The sequence below is a fragment of the Poecilia latipinna genome, unplaced genomic scaffold, assembly GCF_001443285.1.
Source record: "Poecilia latipinna isolate Pla-1442-1.1 unplaced genomic scaffold, P_latipinna-1.0 Scaffold1678, whole genome shotgun sequence".
In the NCBI taxonomy this organism is placed as follows: domain Eukaryota; kingdom Metazoa; phylum Chordata; class Actinopteri; order Cyprinodontiformes; family Poeciliidae; genus Poecilia; species Poecilia latipinna.
Window position 1 is genome coordinate 69,864 of NW_015114294.1, and position 24,981 is coordinate 94,844.

Genomic DNA, 24,981 nt, shown 5'->3' on the forward strand with positions numbered 1-24,981 from the left:
GATACAACTGAAAAGCAGTTTTACAAAAATACACAAAACACATAACTGAAATCAGAAAATGTTTATTTGTGAATTTTTATGATGCAAATTCATAAAAACAAACACGAAGGGGAAAAAAAAAGATCACACACATTCATTAAGAATCATATTTTCCTGAGAATGGTGCAACAAAAATAAATTCAGTTCCTAGTCACTTGGAACAAAAACATATTGATAAAATAAAATAAAAAGTTCATGAAGACATATTAAATATTTAACTATGGAAACTAAACTTTTAATCCCAAAAAGAAAAATAAACTGTGAAATAGAAGTCACACAATTTTCTTAATAAACTTTGGTTTTATTGGATTTTTTTTCTCTAAAAAGGCTGTAAAATCTTAAAAAACGCAATGAGCTAATCAGGACATGACAAGCCCCATGTAACCCAACCTTCATCCAATTCTTCCTGCACCTCAGATCCCAAAACACAAACATACAAACAATTCAAAGCGTTGTGTGACAAAACAAAAAGAAAAAGTCCTCTGACTGTAATTGGTGGCTGAAGTATGGATTGGTCCATAGAGGATGGGGATGACTGTGACATACGCAAACAGAAGCAAAACGGAAAAACAGAGGGCCAAAATAATAAAGAGAGACGACTAAAGAAAGCAATCCTCCAGGAGGCTGGGGGTCAGGTGTCAGGCTGGTTTCTTGGGAGGTTAGAGGTCACTCTGAGTCCATCGGAACAGACGAGTCCTGCAAAATAAAAGCCTCTCATCAACAACAGGCTCAGATTTTTGCTGCAAAAGCAAAAATCTGAGTCTCAGTAATGTTTAACTCCTTAAAGGGGCAGTAATATGCGTTTTCCAGACAATCGAGTAACTATGTTAGCTTTAATTGTTACAAAAATTCTATGTATATCAAATATGACTTCAAAGAAATTTGACTTTGTAATTTAACTCCTTGAAATTGGGTCTCTGTCTCTTTAAGAAGCGCCTGCTCTTTCTGAAACTCCGCCTTCAGGAAGTCGTCACAACATGGCTCCTCTATGAATCCTTCAACAACGTTTTTACCAGCGTTGATCTGAGAAGTAGCTCTTGTAATGATCTCAGCAGATACGCAGATCCACCAGGTGTTTGCTAATTGATGCTGGCTAGTCTGAGGGAGCTGAGAGAGGGGTGTGACTGGGGAGGGCTGCTCTGTGAGGCGGAACCTTGGAAACACGCTGCTGGGTCAGCAAATCAGTTTAGTGTTTAGCTCAAAGTCGGCTCTGATGAAGCTACATGTGAACTGGGATCATAACTCAGGACAGATTCTAACGACAGCCGTCGATGTTGGGCTGCTCTACTTATACACTGACTGAACCAAGAAAATGTGGTGAATCACAGTTAATTCATCATTTAACAAAAGGGGCGATCAGATTTTCACATGGGGCCGTGATGGTGTGGACAGGTTTTTTTCAAATGATAAAATCACAATTTGAAAATTGCTTTTGTATAATTGACATATCAAAGAAATCTGATGAACTGAAATATTTACGCTTGATTAAAAAAAAAACTAAAAAAGCACAAAAAGAAACCATCTGTCCGGAGCTTCGTCCATCCATTCTTTACTCTCCCACTTGATGCCCCTGTTACGTTGAGTGAAAACCAAGTAAATGTGGCAAATTATGTACATTTAAACCCAAAATGATCAATTCCTCCTGATTTAGATTAAAGGTAATAATTTTATTTTATCAGCATGTTTTGCTTTGGAAAAAAAAAAAAAAAATCAAAATCCCAGAGGGAACATGGAAAAAGCTGCTCAGCTATTAGAAGAAGGGTTTGATTGCTGGAAGTTTTTTTATTGATTTTGGAGAATTTTCTAAAAAAAAAAAAAAAAAAATACCATGAGCGTCAAACTGATTCTCAACTAAAAAGACCCTCTGTTGCCTTTTGAGCATAGGTACGGCTGAAAAACTTATCACAGTATAAGTGTCATATCAGTCCATGTCAATAATTTTCAATATTGATAATTATTGATTCAATTTTTGCTTTAAATACTTGAAATACTGCCAAACTGGTGGCAGTATATCCGCAGCTTTTTCTCCGTTGCTTTTTGTCCTTAAGCATTTGTGAGGCACAGTGGTGAAACCTCAAACTGCAGCTTGTTGCTAGGTGACCAAAGAGTGAGTGAATTAGTTGATGCCACTTACGTGAGAGGTTGAATAACTAAAGCTTTTCCTCTGCCTACATCTCCCAGAATGCTGTGCAGCTCTGGATTGACGTTCAGTGATTATTCCGTAAATAGAATAATGAATATCAGCTGTATTATCTACTGATACTGATCATATGTGTATCATGATACATGTTATTGATTTATTGTTCAACCCTATGCAAGCTTTTATTGAAAAAGTTTTTTTTTTAGTGGTGAAACATTTTAGGGTTAGGTTGAGAATCTCATGCTGTTTTTGGGGGACGTGGCCCTCTGGCCCCTGGCCCTCTACTTCAGAGGCCCCAGGGCCCTGAGGAGCAGCTGGGAACATCTGGGACCTGAACAGGGTTTAGGAGCTTCCATCTCACCTCTTTCTTCTGCTGCTTGCCAGCAGCCTCTTCGTCTTCAGCTGCGCTTGCCGTCATGTTGTCCTCCATCATTTTCTCCTCCTCTGTTTTCACGTCTCCACCCTCCATTTCATGCTCTGCCTCCCACTCCTGCAGGACCTCGTCCAGGTTAAACCTTCGCCGGTAGTTCACCAGAAAGTTCTTCACCTGCACCACGGACTTGTTGCCAATCACGTCTGAAATGGCCTGGTAGTCACGGCCGTACTTCCTGATGGCTGGACGGAGGGATTCAGACGTTATTTAGCATGATTAATTAAGCGGCTGAAAGCTACCAGCTGATTGGCTGGTTACCTTGGACGGCCAGAAGCTGCTCCTCTGTGGTCCAGCGATTATTGAACTTCTGATTTGCCTGAAACAAAAGCAGCGGCTCACCAACGTATCCAGCAGCAACGCTAAATGTTTGCTGAAGAAACAATTCAAAACTGAACCATTCGTACTACTGTTGCTATAGTTACCTCAGGTTGCCTGAACTCGTCCACTCCTGAGCTGAGTTTCTCCTTCAGAGCGCTGTTTGTCTGCTTGATGGTCTGAATCTACGGGACAGAAAAGAGACGATGTACAGAGACAAGCAGAGCGAAGCCGTTTGAACGGAGCCAGAACACAGCTGACCTGTCTCTTTATGGACACCAGCTGACTGTCCAGCTGTCTGGTGAGTCCCTGAGCAGTGGAAGAGGACAGAGACACCACGTCCTGCTGGTTGAGGAACATTCCTCTGGGAGGACGTTTCTTCATCCTCTGGGACGTCTTCCCTCCTGTCTGCTCACACACAGAGACGCCGTCAACATTGGACTGCAAACAGCCGCAGCAACACACCTGAGCTAATATGCTAACAATCAGCTAATATGATCCCGACACACACTACTAAAAAGGTAATTAAAGGAGTTAGCCACATTTTTATTGAAACTCCCCTCACAGGTGACCTGGAGTTTATGAGCAACTAAACCAGAAACCAGCATTAAAACAGCAAGTGAAAAAAAAAAATCAGCTGGCAAACAATTTTTGAGTGACTGACAGCTTTAAAACGTCCCCAGTCACTCATCAACATTCTTCAATGTGGAAGATGTTACTGCATGAAGAGGACTCAAAGTTAGATACTTTTTATGCACTTCTATGCCAAGGCTTTTAAATAAATTCAGGAGCAGTGACACGTTATGATGAGATGTAAAACTTGCTAAATGAGAAAGTTTCTTGTTAAATCAGGATGTAAAAATAAACTCGTCTTGCAGATTGTGACTCGTTAAAAAGGAATCGATGGGGTCATGATGACTCTCATTCTTTTCACCCTGTTTCTTCCAGACAACGTCAAAAATCCCAAGAGGTGTTGCTGTTTTGCCCTTTCTAATTTAAAAGGGAATAATATATTTTTGTTTTTAAAGGAGAAATAAAATTTTCTAAAAACAATTTGAAAAATCTTGTTAAAACAAGAACATTTTCATGTTGATGAATTTTGCAATGGTCATTTTGAAAAAGGAGATAATGTGACTCCCAGTAGATACCAGGGAGCAACAAGTTTATGATTATCAACTTTCTCTGTAATGATAATGATGCTCGTAGCTAATACATGATAAAGAATATAAACCGAGCTTAAAATGCCAACTCCATAAACATTTTGTCCTCACTCTGAGAAAATTACTCAGCCATAGCAACTGGTTTCTTATACACATGGTTGTGACACCACCATCGAACCTGAAATAAATAATTAATAAATGATCTGAGCAAGAAGACCAGAAAAAAAGTTCTTATAGTTTCTAAACGGAAATGAAAGAGAAATTTTCATCTGTTGTCCCTGAACAATGTTCAATTCATCTTGCTAATAACAAAGGCTTAAACAAGGATAAAATAACTTATCTACACACATTTTATCAATAAATACAAAAAGACACAATCAATACTTAGAATAAATACAAAATAAGAAAACTACAACAATATTATTATAAAATATATAAAAAGAAAAACAAGATAAAAACAGATTTCTTGGGGGCAAAGCGTTCTTACCTTTAGACCAGACGGTGGTTTCACTTCAGTCTTCTCGGATGCAGAACTCGGCTGCAACAAGCAGAGTCAGTTAGAAACGGGTTAACCAGCAGCCGGTTAACCAGCAGCCGGCTAATATGAACTGCGCCTTACCTCCTTCTTGTCTTTATTCAGGTCCATCTCTGAGTCGCTGGAAGGATTTTCGTTTCCATTCTCCGCCTCTTCATCACTGCGTAAACAGAGCTAGTTATCACCCAGGTCCAGCGCTGTCAGAGGGCAGGGCGGCCATGTTGCCTGTGCTGACTCCTCCTCACCTGTCGCCTTGCTCCCGCTTCTGTTTCCGGGTCTGTCGGTCCATCATGCTGGTTTTACTGCGACTTTTCTTCCAGGAGTAGTAAAAACGCACCAGACTGGCCATGGACTTATCAGGTAGCTACAAAAACACAGTCACTCATGGATCAATGCAATACTAGAGACAAGTGACGTGTGGTGAGGTGCAAAGCTGGTGAGGCACTAAATGTTAAGTAAATTTCGCACATGCAGACAACTTTGGAGGGCAAAAAGACAATTCTTTTACATGTCGTCCATAGCCACGCTGCTGCGTAGAATAATTCAGTTAACTCAATGAAACTTGGAAATGTAGGTATTATTAATTTTGTGCTATGCTCCACAGCAAAGGGAAAAACCACCGTTCAAGTGCAACTCAAAACCACGTTTTTCTCACTCTCTGCATTGGCCAGGCTACACACAGATTCGTTGCCATAGCAACTGACAAGTGTTTTTTTTTTTATCTAAAAAAACATTGAAATATTTCGCACACATAGAGCAGAACATTCAGTCTGTTGCAGTAGTATGGTTTTAGGCTTAATATTTATTTTGCAATTATTAATAAGAGATCGATGTGTTAAGAGGAGAAAACTAAATAAATTGCTGCACTTGACTTTACTGCATGGCTAGCTGGCTGTTACTGTCTTTTACTCTGCAAATGTGGAGTCACAATGTCTGGGATCATGAGCGCCCCCTGCCAGGAGGCAAGAGAACAAGTAAGTACACCCTCAGTTAAAATACAAGCAGAGGTAAACATGGTGGGTTACAGGAAAAATAACACATTGCCAAGTTTTCATATCATATGAACTTTCTGCATTTTGTTACAACCAGACTACAATAACTAACAGGAAGTGGTGCAAAGCTGTGAAAGGGAGGAAGACAATAAATGGGACTAAATTTGATTGAGATCGACTTTAAATAGGCCATTCATAATTAAACTACGCAGTGATGTGAAAAACTCGTTGCCAGTTACTCAGAACGATTGATGGCAGCTGTTCCTGCCATGGGTGAAACAACCAACTATTCAGTTTAAGGGTTGATTACTTTTCCCATAGGGCCAGTTTGGTTTGCAACACTTTGCTCCTCTTAGTAAATAAAATCATCAACTGAAAACTGTATTTTGTGTTGTTTGAAGTAAAACAAAAGAGGAAAAACAAAAGAAATCTATAAAGGAGACAAATGATCTTTCATTCACAACACACTTTTTAGATTGTCACATTTTTAAAATCCAGTTTCCTTACACTTTACATGCACCAGTCTGTGTTGGTCTGCCACAGTAACGTACACTGAAGTTTGCGGTAGAGAATGTCAAAGGGTGTAAATATTCAAGTCGAGCCAACGTCAAGCTGGTGTCAACCTTTAGAGTTTTCTCTGCAGATGTGGGATATGCCTAGAAACGTATTAATTCAAAAACTAGGACACCCTATTAAATATCTGCCTCTTTCAAAAGTAATGTTCACAGATTGAGGTCTAATCTTGGTATTATATCTAAAAACAGGGTTGTTGTTATTTTTACTCATTAAATAAAATATATCAAAAGAATTGTTTTGGTGTCCAAATGATTTGAGACTGAGCCTGCTGGAGATCTGCTGTCGATATCTGAAGGTTTCTGAAGACTTCCTTTAACATCTTGCAATCTGCTTTCAGAGTAAACCAGTGTGGACATGTTGGTACTTATCTTCACTTCCCTCCGTTTACAGACCATTTCCCATACAGCTGATGTCAGATTCTTTAGAGAAATCCAAAAACAGCCTCAGAAGAATTAGAATCACAGCATAGATCAAAATCAAGGAATTTCACTTTGCTTTTAAAGCAGCGTACAAACAAGAAGAGCAAAAATATCAACTTTAGAGTGGCAGTGCTAAACCCTCTTTCATTTTGGGCCACATCAAAATCATCAATGTTCTCAAAGGGCCAGTTGATACTTCATGTATTGACAAAGCCCATTAACAAACTGTCAATATATTAATAAATAACCGTCTGTATTTGATGAGCGATTCTTAAGAATGTGAAAAGATTTTAGCAGTAAAAATTCCTGACTTTGTGGTGCTACTTTAAAAATATATTACTTGCCACATCGATCACAGATAACTAGACATCAAGTAAGCTGAGGCAGTAGAAGTAAGCTATACTGCCACCTGTAGGAGGAGGTTAGCATCTCCTAACCCCAATGTTTTTAACCATTTTTTTTTGCAGTCAAATTATGCATTATAAACTGTATTAATCTGCTGTGGTTTTCTTTTCCTTGTAACTCTTCAGAACTTTGTTTGAAAACACTTCATAAAAACGTTATTTGTATTAGCAGCATGCAAAAGTGTTTGGATTTGTTTACTTTTGCATGAATTTCAGCGATTGCAGAATCACAAAAAACTGGAGCGATTGACTGATACGATACCGCAGTATAGAGATAAAACCTGCTTTGATTTGACTCATAAAATAATATTTAAACACACAACTGGTATCTTGAAACATCTACTTATGCGTCCCTCTGTAGTCTTGAGGGCCACATGAAAAGCTCCGGTGGGCCGGATTGGGACCCCGGGCCTCGAGTTTGACAAGTGTCCTTTAGAGGAATAATACATGGAAAAAAGAACAATGTCTACATGTATTTGCAGCGTGTACATTTATTTCCTAAGCAGAAACCATCTTAAATGACCATTTCCAAAATTATTTTAATGTCTTTTCTCTTTGTTTATACATAATCCTTTAATTGTTCCATTAGTTGAGAATTAAATATCCACATTTATTCCTTTTAGCCTGGGAATCCCCAGAAGAAGCTACAGGGTGTTTCTATGGAGACGGAGGCCTGGTTTTGGACGTAGTTTTCCCACAAGCTGATGTCAGATTACTGGAAGAAAATGAGGAACTGTTCTGTTCCACCCTTAGCAGCAACAATTACAACCTACTGCTTGTGATTACTGGCAGTGAGTGTTTAACAGCACGATGGAGGAACTTTCTACCAACTCATATTTGCAGAATTCATGTGTTTCAGCCACACTGGAAAGTTATTGAGAGTGAACCGTCTGGTTTTTGTTTTTGTGGCATTAGTGGCCTTTATTCAGCAGTAGACAAACAAGAAGAGCAGAAAGCCAAGGGGAAGACGTACCACAGACGGTCCTCCAGGTCCTCTGGCAGCACAGCAGACCCAGACCATCACTCTGCCACCACCATGCCTTACTGTTAGTCCCTTTTCTGCAATTATTTGATTGTTCTACTCTAGATCCAAAAACATCTTGATGCCCCTCAAGATGTCTTCTAACAAAACAGAGAGAAGCTCAGCAGTGGTTATCTGGATCATTTATGTCCAGTTTCTCTTTCTTAAGGTGGAGTCATGAACTTTGACCTTAACTGAGACAAGTGAAGTCTGCAGTTCTTTGGACTTTGTTGTGGGTCGTTTGGTGACCTCTTGGAGAGGTCACTAGAGTTAGTGAATAATGGTTCCCACTGTGGTTCTCTGGGGTTCCACAGCTTTAGAAATAGATCTGTAACATTTTTTTTCTCCTTTTCCAGACACACAGATCTTCATTTCTGTGTTTCTTATTTGTTCATAATTTTTTTTCCATTGCAGTGTGAAGGCCGGTCCTATTTAAGTGAATTCTTGATTGAAACAGGTGAGACAGTGGTCAGGCCGAGGTCTGGCTACAGAAATTGAATTGAACGTTCCCCCAAAAAATTGATGAATACAGTTAATGAGCATCTAAATATTCTAATTTTTAAAATTTGGAATACCTAAATTTGAAAGAGGATCAAATCTCCACCAGAGTTATGATTGACTTTTTTGTTCACATTTCCTAAGTCCAGGTCATACTCTTAATACTATGGAAACAGCAAGAGTAAACTATTTACTCGCTACTTAAGGGTTTATCTGAGGTTGTATTTGTCCATGAACAAGGCAATTCCTTTGTTAAAAAAATCACACAAAATAAATCCTAACAAATACAAAGAGGGTTATATTATACTTGGGTTTAACAATGAGTCAAATATAAAGATGTTGTACTAGTACCATCTGCTGGATGCGGTGAAAGCTCTTCCCATGGAAGCTGAAGGCCTGTTCAAACAAGACCTTGTCCTCCACTGTCCACTCATCAGGAAACGGAGTGAAGTTCGGCAGGTCGGCCAGAGACTTTTCGATGTTGTGCTTGTGCCAGAAGAGCATCCCCAGAGCCTGGAGCGGGTCGAGGGGAGAGGAGACCAGGTCAGGCGAGTCGGAACACGCAACACAATACGACTTACATATTTCAGTCTGTTTACCTGCATGAGACAAAGTATGAAATGATTTTGTAAGAGGTTTTGGTCATTTCATGCCTTTGTTATTTTGTACCTTCATATCTGACTTATGGAATCCAGCCCAGCCCAGTCACAATTACAGATTTTGCTGGACAATAAATTGTCCCAGAAGTTATTGCGATAAATGACAATATTGTTGTTTTGAGATCCTTTTCAAGTAATATAACAAGAACACATTCTCAAAGATCAATAAACTTTAATATCTATTAAACATTTGAACCCAGAACTGGACAACATTTTAAATATAAAAAAAATAAATAAATAAAACAACAGAAACAAACAAATAAAATGAATCCTGAAGTCTCTGTAAACAAAACTGTCCTTCAAGGAACAGCTGGCTGAGACCAGTGACTCAGGCTGAAGTCTTTTCTTATCCAGTTTTTGGTAGAAAGAGAGAGAAAAAAAAAGAAAACAATAAGCAAGTAAATAAATCATGCAAGTGGAAATTACTGAGTTTGTTAGAATTTATCATGCGATTAACTGGTTGATTGCTTATTACGACAGCCCTCATGCAGCCCTCTCCCAAGACATATTTTTCCACCCTGCCTCAGTTTCTACCAAACCAGAGGGACATTTTGTACCAACTCAGCCTACCGTACCAAAATTGGTCAGTTTGTACCCACAAGGGGGACACGCTGTACCAACCCCAATTCAGTTTGTACTATCCAGGGGAACAGTTCAAATCCACTTTTACATCCAACAGTTCAATGTAATTTTCTTTACTGAACAAAAATATAAACATGTCAAATATGGTTGCCATGTGGAGCTAACAACTGTAAATGAGCATTTGCTGACATTTTATTGTACAAAAGTAATATTTCTCTTGATTTGTGTATAATTTTCAATCCAACTTGCTGCAGTGAGCATTACTCAGTGAGTTGTGTTTTTACTCAGTGCATGGGTGGGGCATGTCCACTGGGTGATCAAACAAAATGAGCAACAATTGGACAATCCTTGGACTGGGGACAATAAAAGACCACCCCAAAATGTCAAATTTTGTCACAAGTAATGCCTCAGATGTCGCAAGTTATGCTGGAGCATGCCATTGGCATGTTGGATGCAGAGATGTCCACCACAGCAGTAGCTGCACGGCTCAGTGTCCATTATCGGACCACTTGCCATTTAAGGGTTTGTTTCCAACAGACTGGCACCACTGCAAATCGACCTCATCCTCGTTGGCCACATGTGACCACTCCAGCACAAGAACTCCACATCCAGCTCATCCATCTGTGGGATCGGCTAAGACCAGCGACACACCCAGCTGATGAGACTGTTGGTCTGCACAACAGAACATCACACCTCAGACTGTCTGTAACCGTCTATGAGAAGCCAACTGGGTCAAAATCAAATTCCTCAACCTGACCCCTATCATGTTCAAAGGACTGTTAGACCGCTACAAGTGGTCATACCACGATGTTATCAATGCTGATATGAAGATCAGTAATTACTGAGTTTCTCTATATATTGTGTAACCAAAATGTTCTTAAATCTCTTATACTTGACATGGGGCATTTATATTTTTGTTCAGTGTATATCCTACCGATAGAGTACTATACTGAAATAATAATCAGTGAAGTTAATTTCCCCTGAGATTTAGTGATTTTATGACAATTTATCTCCATAATTCATGAAAAATATTGAACTAAAATGAAAAATATATGTATATAAACAGGGAACATTAAGGAACAAAATGGCACATTTGGGTATGAATTGGCCAAGTGGTGAATTAACCAGGTGGTCCAATTAAAAGTGCATGTTGACATATAATTCTAAACAAAGTAAATAAAAAGAAGACTTCTGAGGCATATCTAGATACTGTAAATATAGATGATTTCATGTTGATCAGTTGTTTTGGTCTGTGAGGTGAAAGGTCACCCAAAAATACCTGTCAGTAACTAACAGAACAGAATGAAAACCGTCATAAATGTGTCAGATACACTTTAAGCACCATCTTCATTTCTCTCCGATGCCATCTTCTCCTGAGACAAGGACATTAATCGGCATAATTAGTCTATAGCTAAAGCCAAGTTTACAAGGAAACTACAGATGAACTCAAGAATCAGTGGTGAATAGAATCAGTACATTTTAACTTGATCAGCCCTGGCAGGTGACGGAGAAGTGAATGCACCATACCCAACTTCTACCAAACAGGTGAAAACCTTCCACCAATGGGAACCCACTGAAAGACACTGAACGGTCTATGAGACTTTTCAAAAAGTCTCAGACTGTTATTGAATGGTCTCTCAATGACAGTTCACTCGGAGAAAATGAAGAAATTCCCACTAATTGTTTCGGGGCGACATTTAATAATAATCCTCGAGAACTCCTCCTGGTCGGAGCAAGAAGCCGGTGCTGTCTGAGAAAACTGCAATAAATATTCACCTGTTCCATGTTGTAGCCGTGTTTCTCTTTGGCGATGGCAATGTACTCGTCCACTGCAACACAACACATCGTTAGTCTGTACAGCATGGCACTGAAGCCCCCGGTGAGGCGCTGAAATGAGCTGAGCTAACGCGATAAGAAGCCACTGTCTGCCTCTTACACTGAGTCTGGTTCAGGCAGCTGCTGGGGATCCAAACCAGCATCCCCAGGTTGTCTCTCAGGTGAGCCGCTTTGGCGACATCTGGGAACAGAGACACAGGACAGCAGGGAAATTTTTTTTATATCTATATATATTTAGACATTTATTGTATCCATAACAACCAAGATCTCCTCGGTGGATGATTAAGAGCAAGTGAAATAGGACCGTTCCTGTAATAACTGTTGAAAGAAAAATGTGTTTGTAATTTATAAACTCATTTGTGAGCCTCAGAATTGGCTTGTGCATCCTGCAGCCTCAGTTCAGAAATGGCACAAATCAGGGCCACTGACACAACCACTTGATGTATCTGCAGACTTTTTTCATAGGCTCAGTATCAGAGATCTCCCTGTAAGTGAAAGAGCTCTTTATGGAAGGAAGACTCTGACTATTATCTGTGCTTATGTACCAAACAGAACACTTCCTGGACTCTCCAGATGGTATTCTGGACCCCAATGCCCATCTGGGCAATGATGAATCCTAGTGGGATGTAACTTGGAAGAAAAGCCTCTCAGGTCCCAATCAGAGGTTTTTGTTACTGTTGAAAATTTGGTAGTGAGTTTGATTCGGTGATTCGGTGGTGGAGGTGGCTGCCAGACAGACCTGGGGAAGCCAAACAAGGTGAAGGTGGACTGGCAGGGTTGGTGCCGGAATGTGTTTGTGAGATCTTCTCACTCTTCCAGGAGAACTCCTCTCATGTCCCAGATGGGGATGTAGACATTATATCTGAAAGGATGTGACAGGCTCCTGACGAAAACCTTGAGGAGTGTACCAAACAATCAGAGCAGTGCATTTGCTCATCGAGAGAGTGCACTGCTCTGATTTCCATTCATCTGCGGGTCCGTGACTCAGCATGGCTGGAGGTAGAACACGCCTGGTCCACCCATCTGTTGCCTTAAAAAGTTGTTCACTCTCTACATCTAGTGACAAACATGTCCACTAAACACAGAGACAGTATAGATGGGTGGAGGGGGAATGTTCTAGCGCTCACCATGCTGCTACATTGTAATTGCTTAATCTGACCCCCAGGGTTTCTGACAGGAACATGTCACCACAGCCTTCCAGGAGCTGTTCCTGGTGAGTGGCAACAAGAGCGTTCCTTTGGGGACAGCAGTAGTGATTGAAACCCAGGAGATGAAGGAGGCCCTGGGGGCTTGGTTGTTCTTGGACACTCCAAGACAGCAGACAGGTACCAGATGGTCAGAACATCTACAGCTGTTCCGGTTGCACAAACTAAAAACTCAGGAATAGAAGGAAGTCAGAGAAGTTATGGAGAAGGCTTTTTGGTTGGCCTCGTGGAAGATGTAGAAAAGTTCTTGACGACTCTGCAAAGACATCAATCCCTGGTTCAAACCTATATGTAGTAGAGTTTAGGTCAGGCTTATAAAAATTCAGCCTGACCCATTGTGTCTGAGCCCGATCCAACCTGACTATCAGGCCTCTAATTACAGGCCTGAACCTGACATAAACCTGACATATTATTCTAATTATGATTTTACTGCTTTTGTTTCCAGACCATCATCTAGACCAGGTGAAAATCATCTGGGATGTGTGATTGATAGGAATCTGTTGCCGCTGCTGCTGGAGCCGAGCAGGGAGGAACCGCGTGAGCATGCAGACCTACTTACTTTATTTCATCAACAGATTAAACTGCCTACTTCTTTACTTAAGCTAATAAGTAGATTAACACAACTTTATATTGTGTTTTCTTGTTTGGCTTTCTCTGTGCTGTGTGTCTTGCAGGTTTATTAAACACACCATAGACGCCCGACCCGAACTGAACTGAATGGTTGGACATTGGAAGCAGCAGATCGAGGATCTTCTTATGAAGTCACTAATATCTCCATGATGGGAGCAGAGTTTAAAAACTCAGAAGGTGAATGAATGGGAGATGAACTGATTTACCTCTAGATGTTCAAGACCATGAGTGTGTAGCTGTCGTGGTTGAGACGCCTCTTCAATGTAGCACAGAGAACTGGGACTGGGTTTGACCTCGTCCAGACTCCGCCTCAGGCAAAGGAGTTCAAGTATCTTGTTGCTAAGCGATAGTGGGATCAACTGAGGAATGGATGGATGAATTGGAACTCATCTTGTTTTTATTTGACCTTTATTTATACAGATTTTCTCATTGAGATCCAAGATCTCATTTACCAGAGAGATCTGTTTTAATAAAACAAAAGATAAATAAATGAAAAACACAGTAATTAACAAATCTGACTTAGTTAAATAGGTGATGAAATACAATATTAGCTTTTTGTCTTAAAAGACATTTGAATTGTCCCAAAGGAATGACAGTAGATAGTTTCAGATCCTGCTGTTGGGTGTTCCACTTTGCTGGAGTTTAGTAAGAAAATGTTTTTTCCCCAAGTTCTGATCTGATCTTACGCATTACGTGTGCAAATGTAAGAATAGCAAAAATACTAATTATTACAAAAATGGTGCATTCTGTATGATAACAGCTATAAAAGGTCACAAGACAGTTTGTTCAGAAACAACAAAAAGTATCTTAAGTTTTAAACACTGAAACATGTTAATGTGATTCTATCAACTGATAGAATCACATGTGATTCTATCAACTGATAGAATCACATAATCACAGTCGATAAAATCACATTCTATCAGTAATAGCCTTCTACTGATAGCGTTCTATCAGTAGCCTTCTTCTCATAGAACGTATGAGGTTCTAAGCAACACACATTCAATTGTGCAGTTAATTAAGGGATTATATTTGCTAGTTTTATAAAAAAAATTATTTTTCAGTTATATTTTTTATATTATTACATGTATACGACACAAACACTTAACCACAGACAACATAAACTAGATGTTAGCTAAGCTGCGGTAAGCAACAATAGCTCTGGAAAGTTCCCAAATCAAATTCTGTGTAGGGCCTCATACAGTCTTGGACCGCCCCTGGAAGTCTGTTCTCCGTCTTCAAAAACATTTCAAATCATATTAAACAACTGCAGACAGAGTCGACTGGTTCGGAACCAGAACACCTTCATCTGGAACCAGTATGACAGGAATAGAGGATGCAGTTTCGCTCACCGATTGTTCGAGGCTACCACGCCGCCTCTGGTCTATTATAAGCTACGTTCTAATTCTTACCCGGGTCAAAGTCCGGAACCACGGCCTGGTACTGCGGTCCGACGCGCATCCCTCCTCCACCTGAGCCCACAAACACACATTAGAACTTAGGCAGCTGGAAGGAGAAGCCGAACATAATAGTTGTAGTGTGACCGTGGCTACCAACCATGGTCCTCGTCGCTGCTGGAGCCTGAACTTCCTTCTTCCCAGCAGCTGATGGTGCTGGTCTCGTTACCGGACAAGTTCTTTCTGCCATTGTTCGCCGCTCCTCCGGGGTAGCCGCTGCCGCTGCTGGCCGGGGCTCGGCCCCTCTTCTTCACCGGAGCCTCTGAGTTCCTCTCCAGCATCGTCGGCATCAGGAGGACGGAGCCGGTTCAGGCTAGCACTTAGCCTGTTAGCTTTCCTGCCTGAACCAAAGCAGCCGAGTAGGCTGTCTGAAAGTCGGAGGAGTCCAAAAAGTTCGGGAACCAATAACCGAGACCACGAACGATCACATACAAGCAGGCGGACAGGCGGAGAGCGGCCCAGACACCAGCAGCAACAACTACCGAGAGCCAGTTCCAGAAAGTGATCCAGGAGAGCGGAGCATGTGAGGCTGATCGATCTGAGAGGAGAATCTGAGTGGGATCTCTGCTGCCATCACAGGTCGTCCTCAACAGTGCCTCTACAGAGCCTGCAACTCTCACACACCACTTTGTTCAGAAAATAATCAAAATTCACATGTTAATATAGTTCCAAGCAACAAGAAAAAATAAATAAAACATAACATTCAATCAGAGGAGCTGGTAGGCTATGAAATTACCCGGGCTGTAGCTTGGAAATATTTGAGTTTTAACTAAATACTTTAAAAAATGCATATTACTCTGTTATTCAAGCAGTTTGGAGCCTGACTTTTAGAACCTAAATTACAACAAATTCAGACCCATTTTCATTTTATTTCGACTTTGTTTTTATTTCAAATTCAGAAGCACTTTATTAATCCTAAAGGGGAATTAAATGTTGCAACTCTTATTAATTCAAATACTTCAAAGAGTCATTGTAGAGTCATTGTAGATGGTGATGGCCATTGGCAGGAAAGACCTCCTGTAGAGGTCTGTCTAACACCGGCTTGAAGAAGCCTCTGACTGAAAATGCTCAGGGGTTTTCTCTAATTTTCTTGATTTTTCTGTAAAATCCTTCTTTGCACTGTCGTCTCCTGAGATTCCACAGACAACTGAACTACTCTTCTTAGAGGTATTGTTCCTGCAATACCACTTAAGACAAATAAGATTTAGGTCTAGACTTTGACTAGATCACTTCAAAAACTTTATGTTGTTTTTTCTTTCAATTCATTCAGGTGTGGACTGCTGGTTCATTCAGGTTGTTCTCCTGCTGAAGCTTGAGCTCAAACTTCAGGAGAGGGTGGGCCGTTAAACAGCTGTCCAAAACAACCTGTCTGACAGGTTGGTTTGGACCAACCTGTGTGGAAAAAGTGGAACAAGTGTGGAAAAAGTAGCATCAATAGTTAATTTGTTAATGAACTATGAGCTATAATTGTTTTTGAAAGGTGTAGTTAAGTTTATCAGAGGTCTAATTACAGCCTGACATGTAGAACATGAAGTAGGCTAACATCACTTTCTGCCAAAAGTGATTTTGTTTTTTTGACAAAATCGCCTTTGACCAATATTTTTAGGAAGGTGACATGCAAAAACATGTGATTGTTTTATTCCGTTAACATCTGTTTCTGTTATGCGATGCTTTTATGAATAATCAGTTCTGCAAAGAGGACAGTCAAGGCTGATCTTCCCTCTTTCCAGGACCTGCACAGGTCTGGGTTCAGGAAAGGAGCAGCTAGCATGTCTGCAGACCACACACATCCTGGACACAAACGCTTTCGACTTTAATCTCCAGGTCATCTCTGCAGTACAGAAACCAGCTGGTAAGGAGACAGTTTCTTCCCCAGGCTGTTACTGAACACAGGGAACACTTTACAGCCACTCTGCTGCGGAAGAACATAAACATACTGCTCTGTCACAACCTGCCTTTCTTTTCTCTTTCTTATGAATAGAAAAGAAAAGAACAATTAGCTGCAAATACATGTACATTTTGCTCCTTCATCCTCATCTATAGTTGAACATATTTCTGTATGTCTGCATGCAGCGATCCCCTGAAACCACAGTCTGCTCCTTGTTTGTGCTCACAGTCTTGGCCAGTAAAGCTGATTCTAATATGCTTGGGACTTTCTGTCTTTCCTTTGATGTCCAGTAAAGCATTTTGTTTTGTGTTGCCTTATCTTAAAATTATTAATTGCTTAATTTTTTGCCTATCATGCTTTCTTTTTAGCTGAACCTCATGTCCTGGTGACCCTGGCCTGCTTGGTTCCGGCCCTTTCCTTTGGCGCCGAACTCAGGTGTTGGTTAATGCATTTCTCTGGGAAACGGGATACTCTGTGATCTGCTCCCTGTGCAGACAGATAACTGAACTGTCATGTGAACACATATTAATCCAGCTGCAGATGTCAGACTGTGGTTTTATGCTGGTTAAAGAAGAACAAATGCAAAACACCTGAACAGATCAAACCAAACACTGCTGAGTGTTTGGTTTATAACTGATATTCTCTGTTAGAGGGAAATGCTGTGGTTATTTTCCTGAAGAACCAAACAAGCCACATTGTATCTACAGCTTTCACATTGTAACGTTCCCATGGTGAAATATGTTCACACTCAGGAAAAACCTTTTCATCTGCAAAGTTGTCGCTACAGTTGTTAGTATGTCAATAAACATACTGACTATAGAAGTGATGGAGGTCAAATTTGTTCCTGGAGCATTTGTTCCATATCATTTACTTCCTTGTTTACCTGCAATCTTGAATATGAATAAAAAACACTGACTTTGGTTATATTATTGAAAAACAGCTGCCTGTTTCATGTTGCTTTTTAGAAATACATCCTTCGTTATGAGAAATGGGAAAACTAATAAATGGATGTAAACGGACAGTAAACACACGACTAAAGAAACAAATGGCTGCACTTAACAGGCATTAAGAATGTGTTCAATTCAGAAATGGTTGATCTTTTTATATAATCAAATATTAAAAGTTTGAGAAAAAAACAGCTGCATATGTTCAGCTGTGAGGATGTTTTGCAGCATCAGGAAGTAGCAGAATTTTGAGGAAAGAAATGAATTTAATACAATTTAGAATAAGACTATAAGATAAAAAAGAAACTGTGGGGAAAGTGAAGAGCTGTGAAAACGTACTGGATGCACTCTCATCAAATCAGACTGTGTTGCATCATAGTTGGCTTAGGACTGGATATGAAATTGCACTTGAATGAATTATACCTGAAGTTTTACAGTAAAGAGTCCTTTTATTAAGGGTTCTATGTAAATGAACTGAACAGTAAAATTAGATGTATATGTTATGTTATAAAACATTCCTACTGGCCTGAATTACAGATTAATATCTTCACTTTATTGCATGTTTACTGTTCTGCTTTTCCCTTCTTCTGTTTCTAGAGGTTCTGCGGTTCTTATTTCCTTACTCTGATGAAAACTCAGTTCTGGTTTAGAGAAAAACAAACAGACAATTGATCTAGGCCTGAACATGCAGCGATATGTTCAGTTTGAAGACTGATGTTTTTTTATGTCACAGATATTATTGCTTCAGTTTTATTTCATCTTTTTGTCAGGTGTTTCTGTGGAATCCATTAATAAACAAGTCATAACTTTAAAATTCAGCCAGGTGGGTCAGAGGTTGGTGCAGGAGGAAGACAACAGTGTCATCCACCTGGAGGCTGGGAGGAGAACTGCAGCGGATCCCTCAGGTTGAGGATCAGCCTCTCCAGGTCTCCATCATATGTGATGTCATGGCAACCGGCCTGCAGCTACTCATGTCCTCTGGATGTTTGATATTTGGTACCAGTACCAAATAGGAGGTCTTCCATCGTTGTGGTACCTTCCCCCTCATCAGGCTCAGGCTGAACCTCTGGAGCCGGCAGCTGATGCCGTCCGTCTGGACCTGCACCGTCTCACACCTCAGTCTGTCGCTGCTCCTTCCTCACCTGAAGAGATGAAAGGGACAAGATGGAGGTGGAGGAGGTGACGGAGTCCTCCATAGTGAAGAGGGTGGATGATGGCTGAGAACTGAAAGGTGTGACGTTTAGAGAAGAAAAATCGTTAGAGATGATGTGGCTAACAGCAGGGGGGCGGGGCCAAGGGCCAGGGGGCGGGACCCTGGGGATCAAACCTGTTGAACAACTGGTTCATGTCGTATGACCCCCAACCCTTATAAGTCTCCTGCAGCCTGGGAATTTGGTTTTCTCACAGAAAGTCGATCTTAATGCTTGAAGTTCTTGATGATTGTGAATACTTGATATCAGTGTTACCGGCATCAAATAACCAAACATCCCTCAGTCAGAACATCTGAATAAAACCAGCATCTCATGCAGAGGCAGGACAAACACAATGCAAAGGTTTTGATTAAGCTAAAAACTTTATCAATATTCAATCATTTCAATCAACTGAGAGGCAAATATGTTAAGAGAAGAAATGTACAAAGCTGCAAATATCTGGTAGCTTAAGAGACTAAAACTTAGTTGAAGCACCTTTTTGGTTTAATTCTAATGTTTAGAATAAAAAAAAACTTTTTTTCATATATAAATGTATGACTGTGTATAGACAGTATATCTTTCATTACTGTATGCTGCTGATTCTGAATCGTGTCGACAGGTTTAGCTTCAGCATTTTCCTTTTATGGCAAATTACTGGTTTGCAAAATAGCACTGTTTTTTTAATGTTTTTAATTTAAAGCTAACTTGAATCTAAAGTTGAACCATTTCCACAACAAGGTATTTCAAAGTGCTTTACACCATAAAATCATAATGAAGCCAAACAGCTAAAAAAAAGACCTTTTGTCAAATGTCACCACCAAAATCATCAGGGAAATATGTAGATATGTTGCTGAATGTTCCAGTTATTATGACCCAAAGACAACAAGAAATAAATAAGTGATCTTTTAGCCTTTATTAAAAAAAATTCAGTTTCAGCAGTTTTGGAGTTTCCTGGAAGTTTGTACCTGATTTATGTGTCTCCCATAAAACACATGTATACATTTAAGGTATAAAATCTACTAAACTTTCTATTTCAAATTGTCCAGAAGGATTTGTAGCTTTGAACATTTAGTGGAATCAGGTGTTCAAATGCAAAAGGTGCTGAGCCCAGATCTGGACTCAGTCCAAACTCAATAAATACTTTAGTCATTCCAAAGGAAATGTTGTTGTAACTCACATTCATTCAAAATTCTTCAAAGAGTTGTTACAGATGGACAATAATCTGTGAAAGCGATAACAACGGAGGCCGACAGGTTGACCAGGAGATCTGTGTCAGCCTCACAGCTCCGTCCTTCACATCTGATAGTGAACCATCAGCCAAGTGTTATATAATAGTGAGGTTTGCTCAATGTGGAAGGACTGCTGCACCCAACAAGGTCAATGATCCCAGATAAGTTCACACACCAACACACACACACCTGTGACAGGATCACATATTTACCATCCAAATCATTTCTTGTCAATAAAAACACTAGACACATGTTTAGATCCTGTGACTGGGCTGCCGTCCTCATTAGAAGCTGCAGTAGTTACAAGTCCACTATGTTCTCTATGTGAGACACTTGATCCCCCCTCCACCCTCCTCCTCCCCTGTCGTGTCCCAGACTGTACTACAAACATGCAGTGCGCACATGGAGCTGCATGAGGGCGGAGCTCTGCATAGTTTCCAGGCTATAAAAGTGTGCGGGAATGAGCGAGAAGTTTGGACTGAAGAAACACACCAGCTGTTCCTCCAGTCTTCTCAGGGAGACGCGACCTGTTTTCTCCCGCCGGAAGTAGACTCTGCTGGCCCGCTGCTGTGCGCGGTGATGCCGTGGTTGCGGTCGTCTTCCTCCTCCTCCACCGGGCAGTGCCTCTCCTGCTCGCCGTGTCAGCGGGAGTGTGAGCGGACGGCGTTCTCCTTCTACTGCGCGGTGAGGGAGCAGCTCCCGGTCTGGCTGCTGGAGGAGATGCGCAGCATGGAGGTGTTCTGCTGGGACAACGGAAGCCCGAGAGCCTTCCAGCCGTCTGAAGCCCTGCTGTACGCTATAGTGCACGACCACCAGGACTATGCGCGCTACCTCCTCAACAGGTACTCGGTGGGCGCGCTCCGAGCCCCGGCCTGCAGCTTCTGCTGCTGCCCCGGCAGCGGCGCGCCGCACCTGAGCGTGGTGGTGCGCTACAACCGTGTGACCATCCTCGGCATGGTGATGGAGGCGCTGAAGGACTGCGGCGGCCCGGTCAAGCGCAGGGAATACCTGGACGGCCGCGGCGGCTGCCTTCACGCCGCGGACGCGGGAAAGACCGCGGTGCAGCTGGCGGTGGAGCTGTCGCATCCCGAGTGCCTGCTGCAGCTGCTGATCCACGGCGCTCGGCCCGACGGCCTCGAGGTGGCGCTGCAGAGGCTGGTGTCGTGCATGGTTTCGGAGCGGCAGCAGGCGCAGCGGTGCCTCGACTTCCTGCTGCTGTTTCTGGCCAAGCCGCCGCTGCTGCCGTGCCTGCGGGACGAGCCGCAGCGCTGGCAGGGGCTGCTGGGGAACAGGGTGTTCAGCTGGCTCTGCGGCCTGGCCCCCTCCCCCCTGCTGCTGCAGGCGCTCCGGTGTCTGGCCCAGTCCGGATCAGACCGCATCACTTCGCTGCCGGACTTCCTGCAGCCGCACAGCTGACAGTGACGACATCTGTTGTGGAAGACAACCCTGAAGGACTGCTGCGACTGGACAGTTTAAATATGCTGTAAATAACATGTAAATATTCCCTAAATAGACATATTATAGTGAAAATAAGCGGGCTTGTGGAATCTATACTGGACTAATGGATCATAAGCTTTATTTATGTGCTGGTTTAGTTGTAATCTGGCAGTTAAATGGTGCTGAATAAATTACTGATTTTTATTTTTTTCTTGTCAAAGTTTCTGGGTTGAGCATGGAGTCAAATGATGACAGCACTGCTCCAAATGTTTGCTGAAAAACAAACATTTTGATCTTTTGGATAATTCACATGATCCAAAAGAAAATTCTATTCTAACCATTCAGTCCCTCCTTTTCATTCTGATTCTCTAAAATAAACCTACAGTAGTCACCTAATAGTAAACAGAGTCCAGCTGTAAGGTAACCACAATATGCGATGCATTAGGGGGGCAACACGGTGGAGGAAGAATTATTTCTAGTTGGCTTTTTCTATATTTGACAACAGTTTGTCCGTGTGTGTAAACACCAATAACAGAAACACTGCATCTTCCCTACTGCCGCTTCTCCAAACACTCGTGTGAGTGTCAAGAAGAAAACGAATATGCCTTCATAAAGGCATAAAAAGTCGTCCTTAAAGTCCTGAAAACCTGCAGAAAGTGAAAAGTTCTACACTGAAAAAAAAAACAAGTTTTTTTTGGTCTAGTTTGTAGTGGAATTATCTGAGTATACTTGAAATGAGACAAAAGTAATTTATTCAACAAGACGTGGGAGCTTTTTGTTTTTAGTCAATAATTCCTTAATATTAATAAAAATGTACTAGTTCCATGGGCAGATTTTATCACATAAGCAAAAAAATAAAAAATAAATCTGTGAAACTGCTTTTTTCTATTACTATTAAATAAGTCTTTACTTAAAACAAGCTCTTATATCTTGCTGAAAAGTTACTTCTAAGTTAATTTTGCTTTATTTCAAGTGAACTAAGAGATTTGCACTAGAAACTAGACCAGAAATACACGGTAAGATTTAATGTTTTCACAGTGTGAGCATAAGAGGCTATCAGTGTATCAGCTCCTACAGCCTCATGCAGACATCAGCCCAGAAATCGCTTACTCAAAGAGTCTCAAGATAAGCTTCGCAGTAGGGTTAAAGGTCGTCAACCTCCTCCGTCTCTTTCTCCACAAAGAAACATATAGAAAAACAAACGTATACCTAAAATTAGTGAGTTTAAGCAAACAGTTTTCATCACCTTTTGGATGATGAAAACATTCATCCCTGTTGTACGAGGAAAATGACATAAGAAATTATTTTTCTCATTAAAATCTCCCAAAAGTTGGGTTTTTGTTTGCTTTCTTGGAAAATGCCAGCATATTGTGTTGTCAAATTTTAGGACATTACAGAATAGAGTGAATAAACACGAACTGTCCAGGGTCTGACGGAGCCCCTCGGTTTGAAGTGTGGAGTCTTGTCTTAGCTCCACAAATCGATCTTAAACAGACAAACATGCTGCATCTGTTCTTTCAAACATAAACTGTCCAGACTGTTATCATTGGAAACAACATTAAGGAGGAAGCAGCTGATCAGCAGTCAAAGCCAGTGCTGTGCTCTAAACCGTCTGGCTAATGGAAATGTCCAATAAATGTGTTTACAGTTGATTGATTCAGTATACTATAAAGAACGGACAGTAACCATTCTCAGCCAATCATTCTTAGGTGTATAGTCATAAAGACTCCAGTTGCTTCAGGTGTTTACTTCAACAGGGATCAATACAATAGAATCAATTAAAAATAGTAATGAAGCCTTAAAACATAACAGCTGAGCCAGATGTAGTTACTCCTAACATCTGACAGACGGGTTGGCCGGACCAAACTCTTCCACCGCAGGTAGTCCAGGGTTAGCCAACCACTTTTGGAAATATTTCCTGAAATTCCCTGGTGTCCAGTCTCCCTGCAAGACAATACTGAGGACCAACGGATGACCTTTTGGCCAACTGGATTATTTAAAATATTTTCCCGAACTGATTAGAGGGTCTGGACCGTTATGATGCAGGTGGAAGACTGGAGCTATACATCATCCCAGTGAGGTGTCAGAACCTGCATTTCCATTAATCACAGAAATGTGCAAATTGTAATTACAAAAATAAGTTTACTTAATGGAAATAAGTCAGTTTCGGGAAGAAAAAAAAGCCACGTCTTTTGGTAAAGTTTTTGTGGTAGGATGAGGTCGTTTTTCAAAATAAAAGTATTATGCAAAATGCAATGAAAATAAATTTTTTGCATCACATGACTCAAGCAGCTAAAAGCCGGATGCTACTACGGGCAAAAACGATGAATTACACAACAGGAAGTAGTAAGAGGGTGATGTTTTTTTTGTTTTTGTGTTTTTCAGACAATGCTCAGCTGGCTCCAGCAGAGCTCTGACAGCATCACACAGTTCACATAAAGTTGTGCATCAGTATAACGTATTGAATCCATAGCACAAACCTCTAATAGCTGACAGATGATGAGCGCCAGTGCCATGGCTGAATTATGAATATATCATGTAAATGTTTACATCTGTGCTGTCATGATTTTTAATGACCTATTGTGTGAACAAACTTATTGTGTGACTTTAATTTCAGAATAGGAACACTGTAATTGTGAAGTTGTATTTTTCGACAAACAGAATATCAACAAAGTTTTGTGCACATTTGTAATGGAAACGCAGCTAATGAGAGAGAGAAAATTATTATCATTTTAAACGCGTCCTGTCCAGCAGCCTGACGATGCCATGCTCTTGCCTACTAAGATGGCGTGTATCACTTCCAGTTCAGACTTGTGGGAACAATGTATTATTATCTTATTATTATAAGGTGAGGCAAAACAGATTTACTTTCACATGTGGAACATCACTGCTTCCGCCATGATGCTCCACTTGATGTATAAATAATTTAAGTAGAAACTTCTTTAGGTTTATTTTAAATGTAATGGACACAGAGACAAAAAAAAGAAATGAGAAAAGAAAAGCAGAAAGATTGTTAAAAGGGTTCAAAAGGAAAGGAGATGGGAGTAGGAGAGAGAAAGAAGCATAGAAAGAACACCAGTCAGCACAGTTGAAGTCTGTCTCTAAGTCTGTCAGAGAAAAAAAGCTGGAAATCCACCTGGCAGAGGGTGTATGATGTTGAAAGACCCGAAACACCCACTGACTGACTCCAGGAACATCACAGCTGATGTGCTCAGATGCATCAGTGGAAGTATTCACACCAGGTTAGAGCTGACACTCTCTTTTCCAAGTTGCAAATTATTATTTACAATTTGGAAACATGTGGGGAAAAAAGTGAAAAAGATGAAATGTTTCACCTGTCTGTGCAATAAAACATCTTTTACAGAGTGATTGACTAGCTCACCTGACAATCACAG

The 24,981-nt window shown here is 40.9% G+C and overlaps 2 protein-coding genes across 2 annotated transcripts; one reads left to right on the top strand and one right to left on the bottom strand.

The window, feature by feature from the left end:
* Positions 1 to 315: 315 nt before the first annotated feature.
* On the bottom strand, positions 316 to 15,561 carry rcor1 (REST corepressor 1). Its single transcript, XM_015060023.1, has 13 exons — positions 14,999 to 15,561; positions 14,854 to 14,913; positions 11,710 to 11,790; positions 11,550 to 11,602; positions 8,884 to 9,045; positions 4,868 to 4,986; positions 4,707 to 4,782; positions 4,575 to 4,625; positions 3,189 to 3,335; positions 3,035 to 3,112; positions 2,871 to 2,928; positions 2,541 to 2,794; positions 316 to 735 (listed from the first exon to the last, which is right to left on the bottom strand). The coding sequence occupies exons 1-13, from the start codon at positions 15,186 to 15,188 to the stop codon at positions 706 to 708; spliced, it is 1,359 nt and encodes a 452-aa protein (XP_014915509.1). The 5' UTR covers positions 15,189 to 15,561; the 3' UTR covers positions 316 to 705.
* Positions 15,562 to 19,548: 3,987 nt separating this feature from the next.
* Positions 19,549 to 21,796, top strand: ankrd9 (ankyrin repeat domain 9). Its single transcript, XM_015060024.1, has one exon. It carries the CDS (start codon positions 20,552 to 20,554, stop codon positions 21,563 to 21,565), a length of 1,014 nt encoding a protein of 337 aa, XP_014915510.1. The 5' UTR covers positions 19,549 to 20,551; the 3' UTR covers positions 21,566 to 21,796.
* The last annotated feature ends 3,185 nt before the right edge of the window (positions 21,797 to 24,981 follow it).

What these genes read in the sequence shown, in the direction of transcription:
- rcor1 (XM_015060023.1), bottom strand. Translation starts at nt 15,188, where the DNA reads ATGCCGACGATGCTGGAGAGGAACTCAGAGGCTCCGGTGAAGAAGAGG. An exon ending in AAGCGGGAGCAAGGCGACAG is followed by an intron (nt 4,783 to 4,867) that starts GTGAGGAGGAGT and finishes CTGTTTACGCAG; the next exon opens with TGATGAAGAGGCGGAGAATG. An exon ending in GCAAGCAGCAGAAGAAAGAG is followed by an intron (nt 736 to 2,540) that starts GTGAGATGGAAG and finishes TTTATTTTGCAG; the next exon opens with GACTCGTCTGTTCCGATGGA.
- ankrd9 (XM_015060024.1), top strand. Translation starts at nt 20,552, where the DNA reads ATGGAGCTGCATGAGGGCGGAGCTCTGCATAGTTTCCAGGCTATAAAA.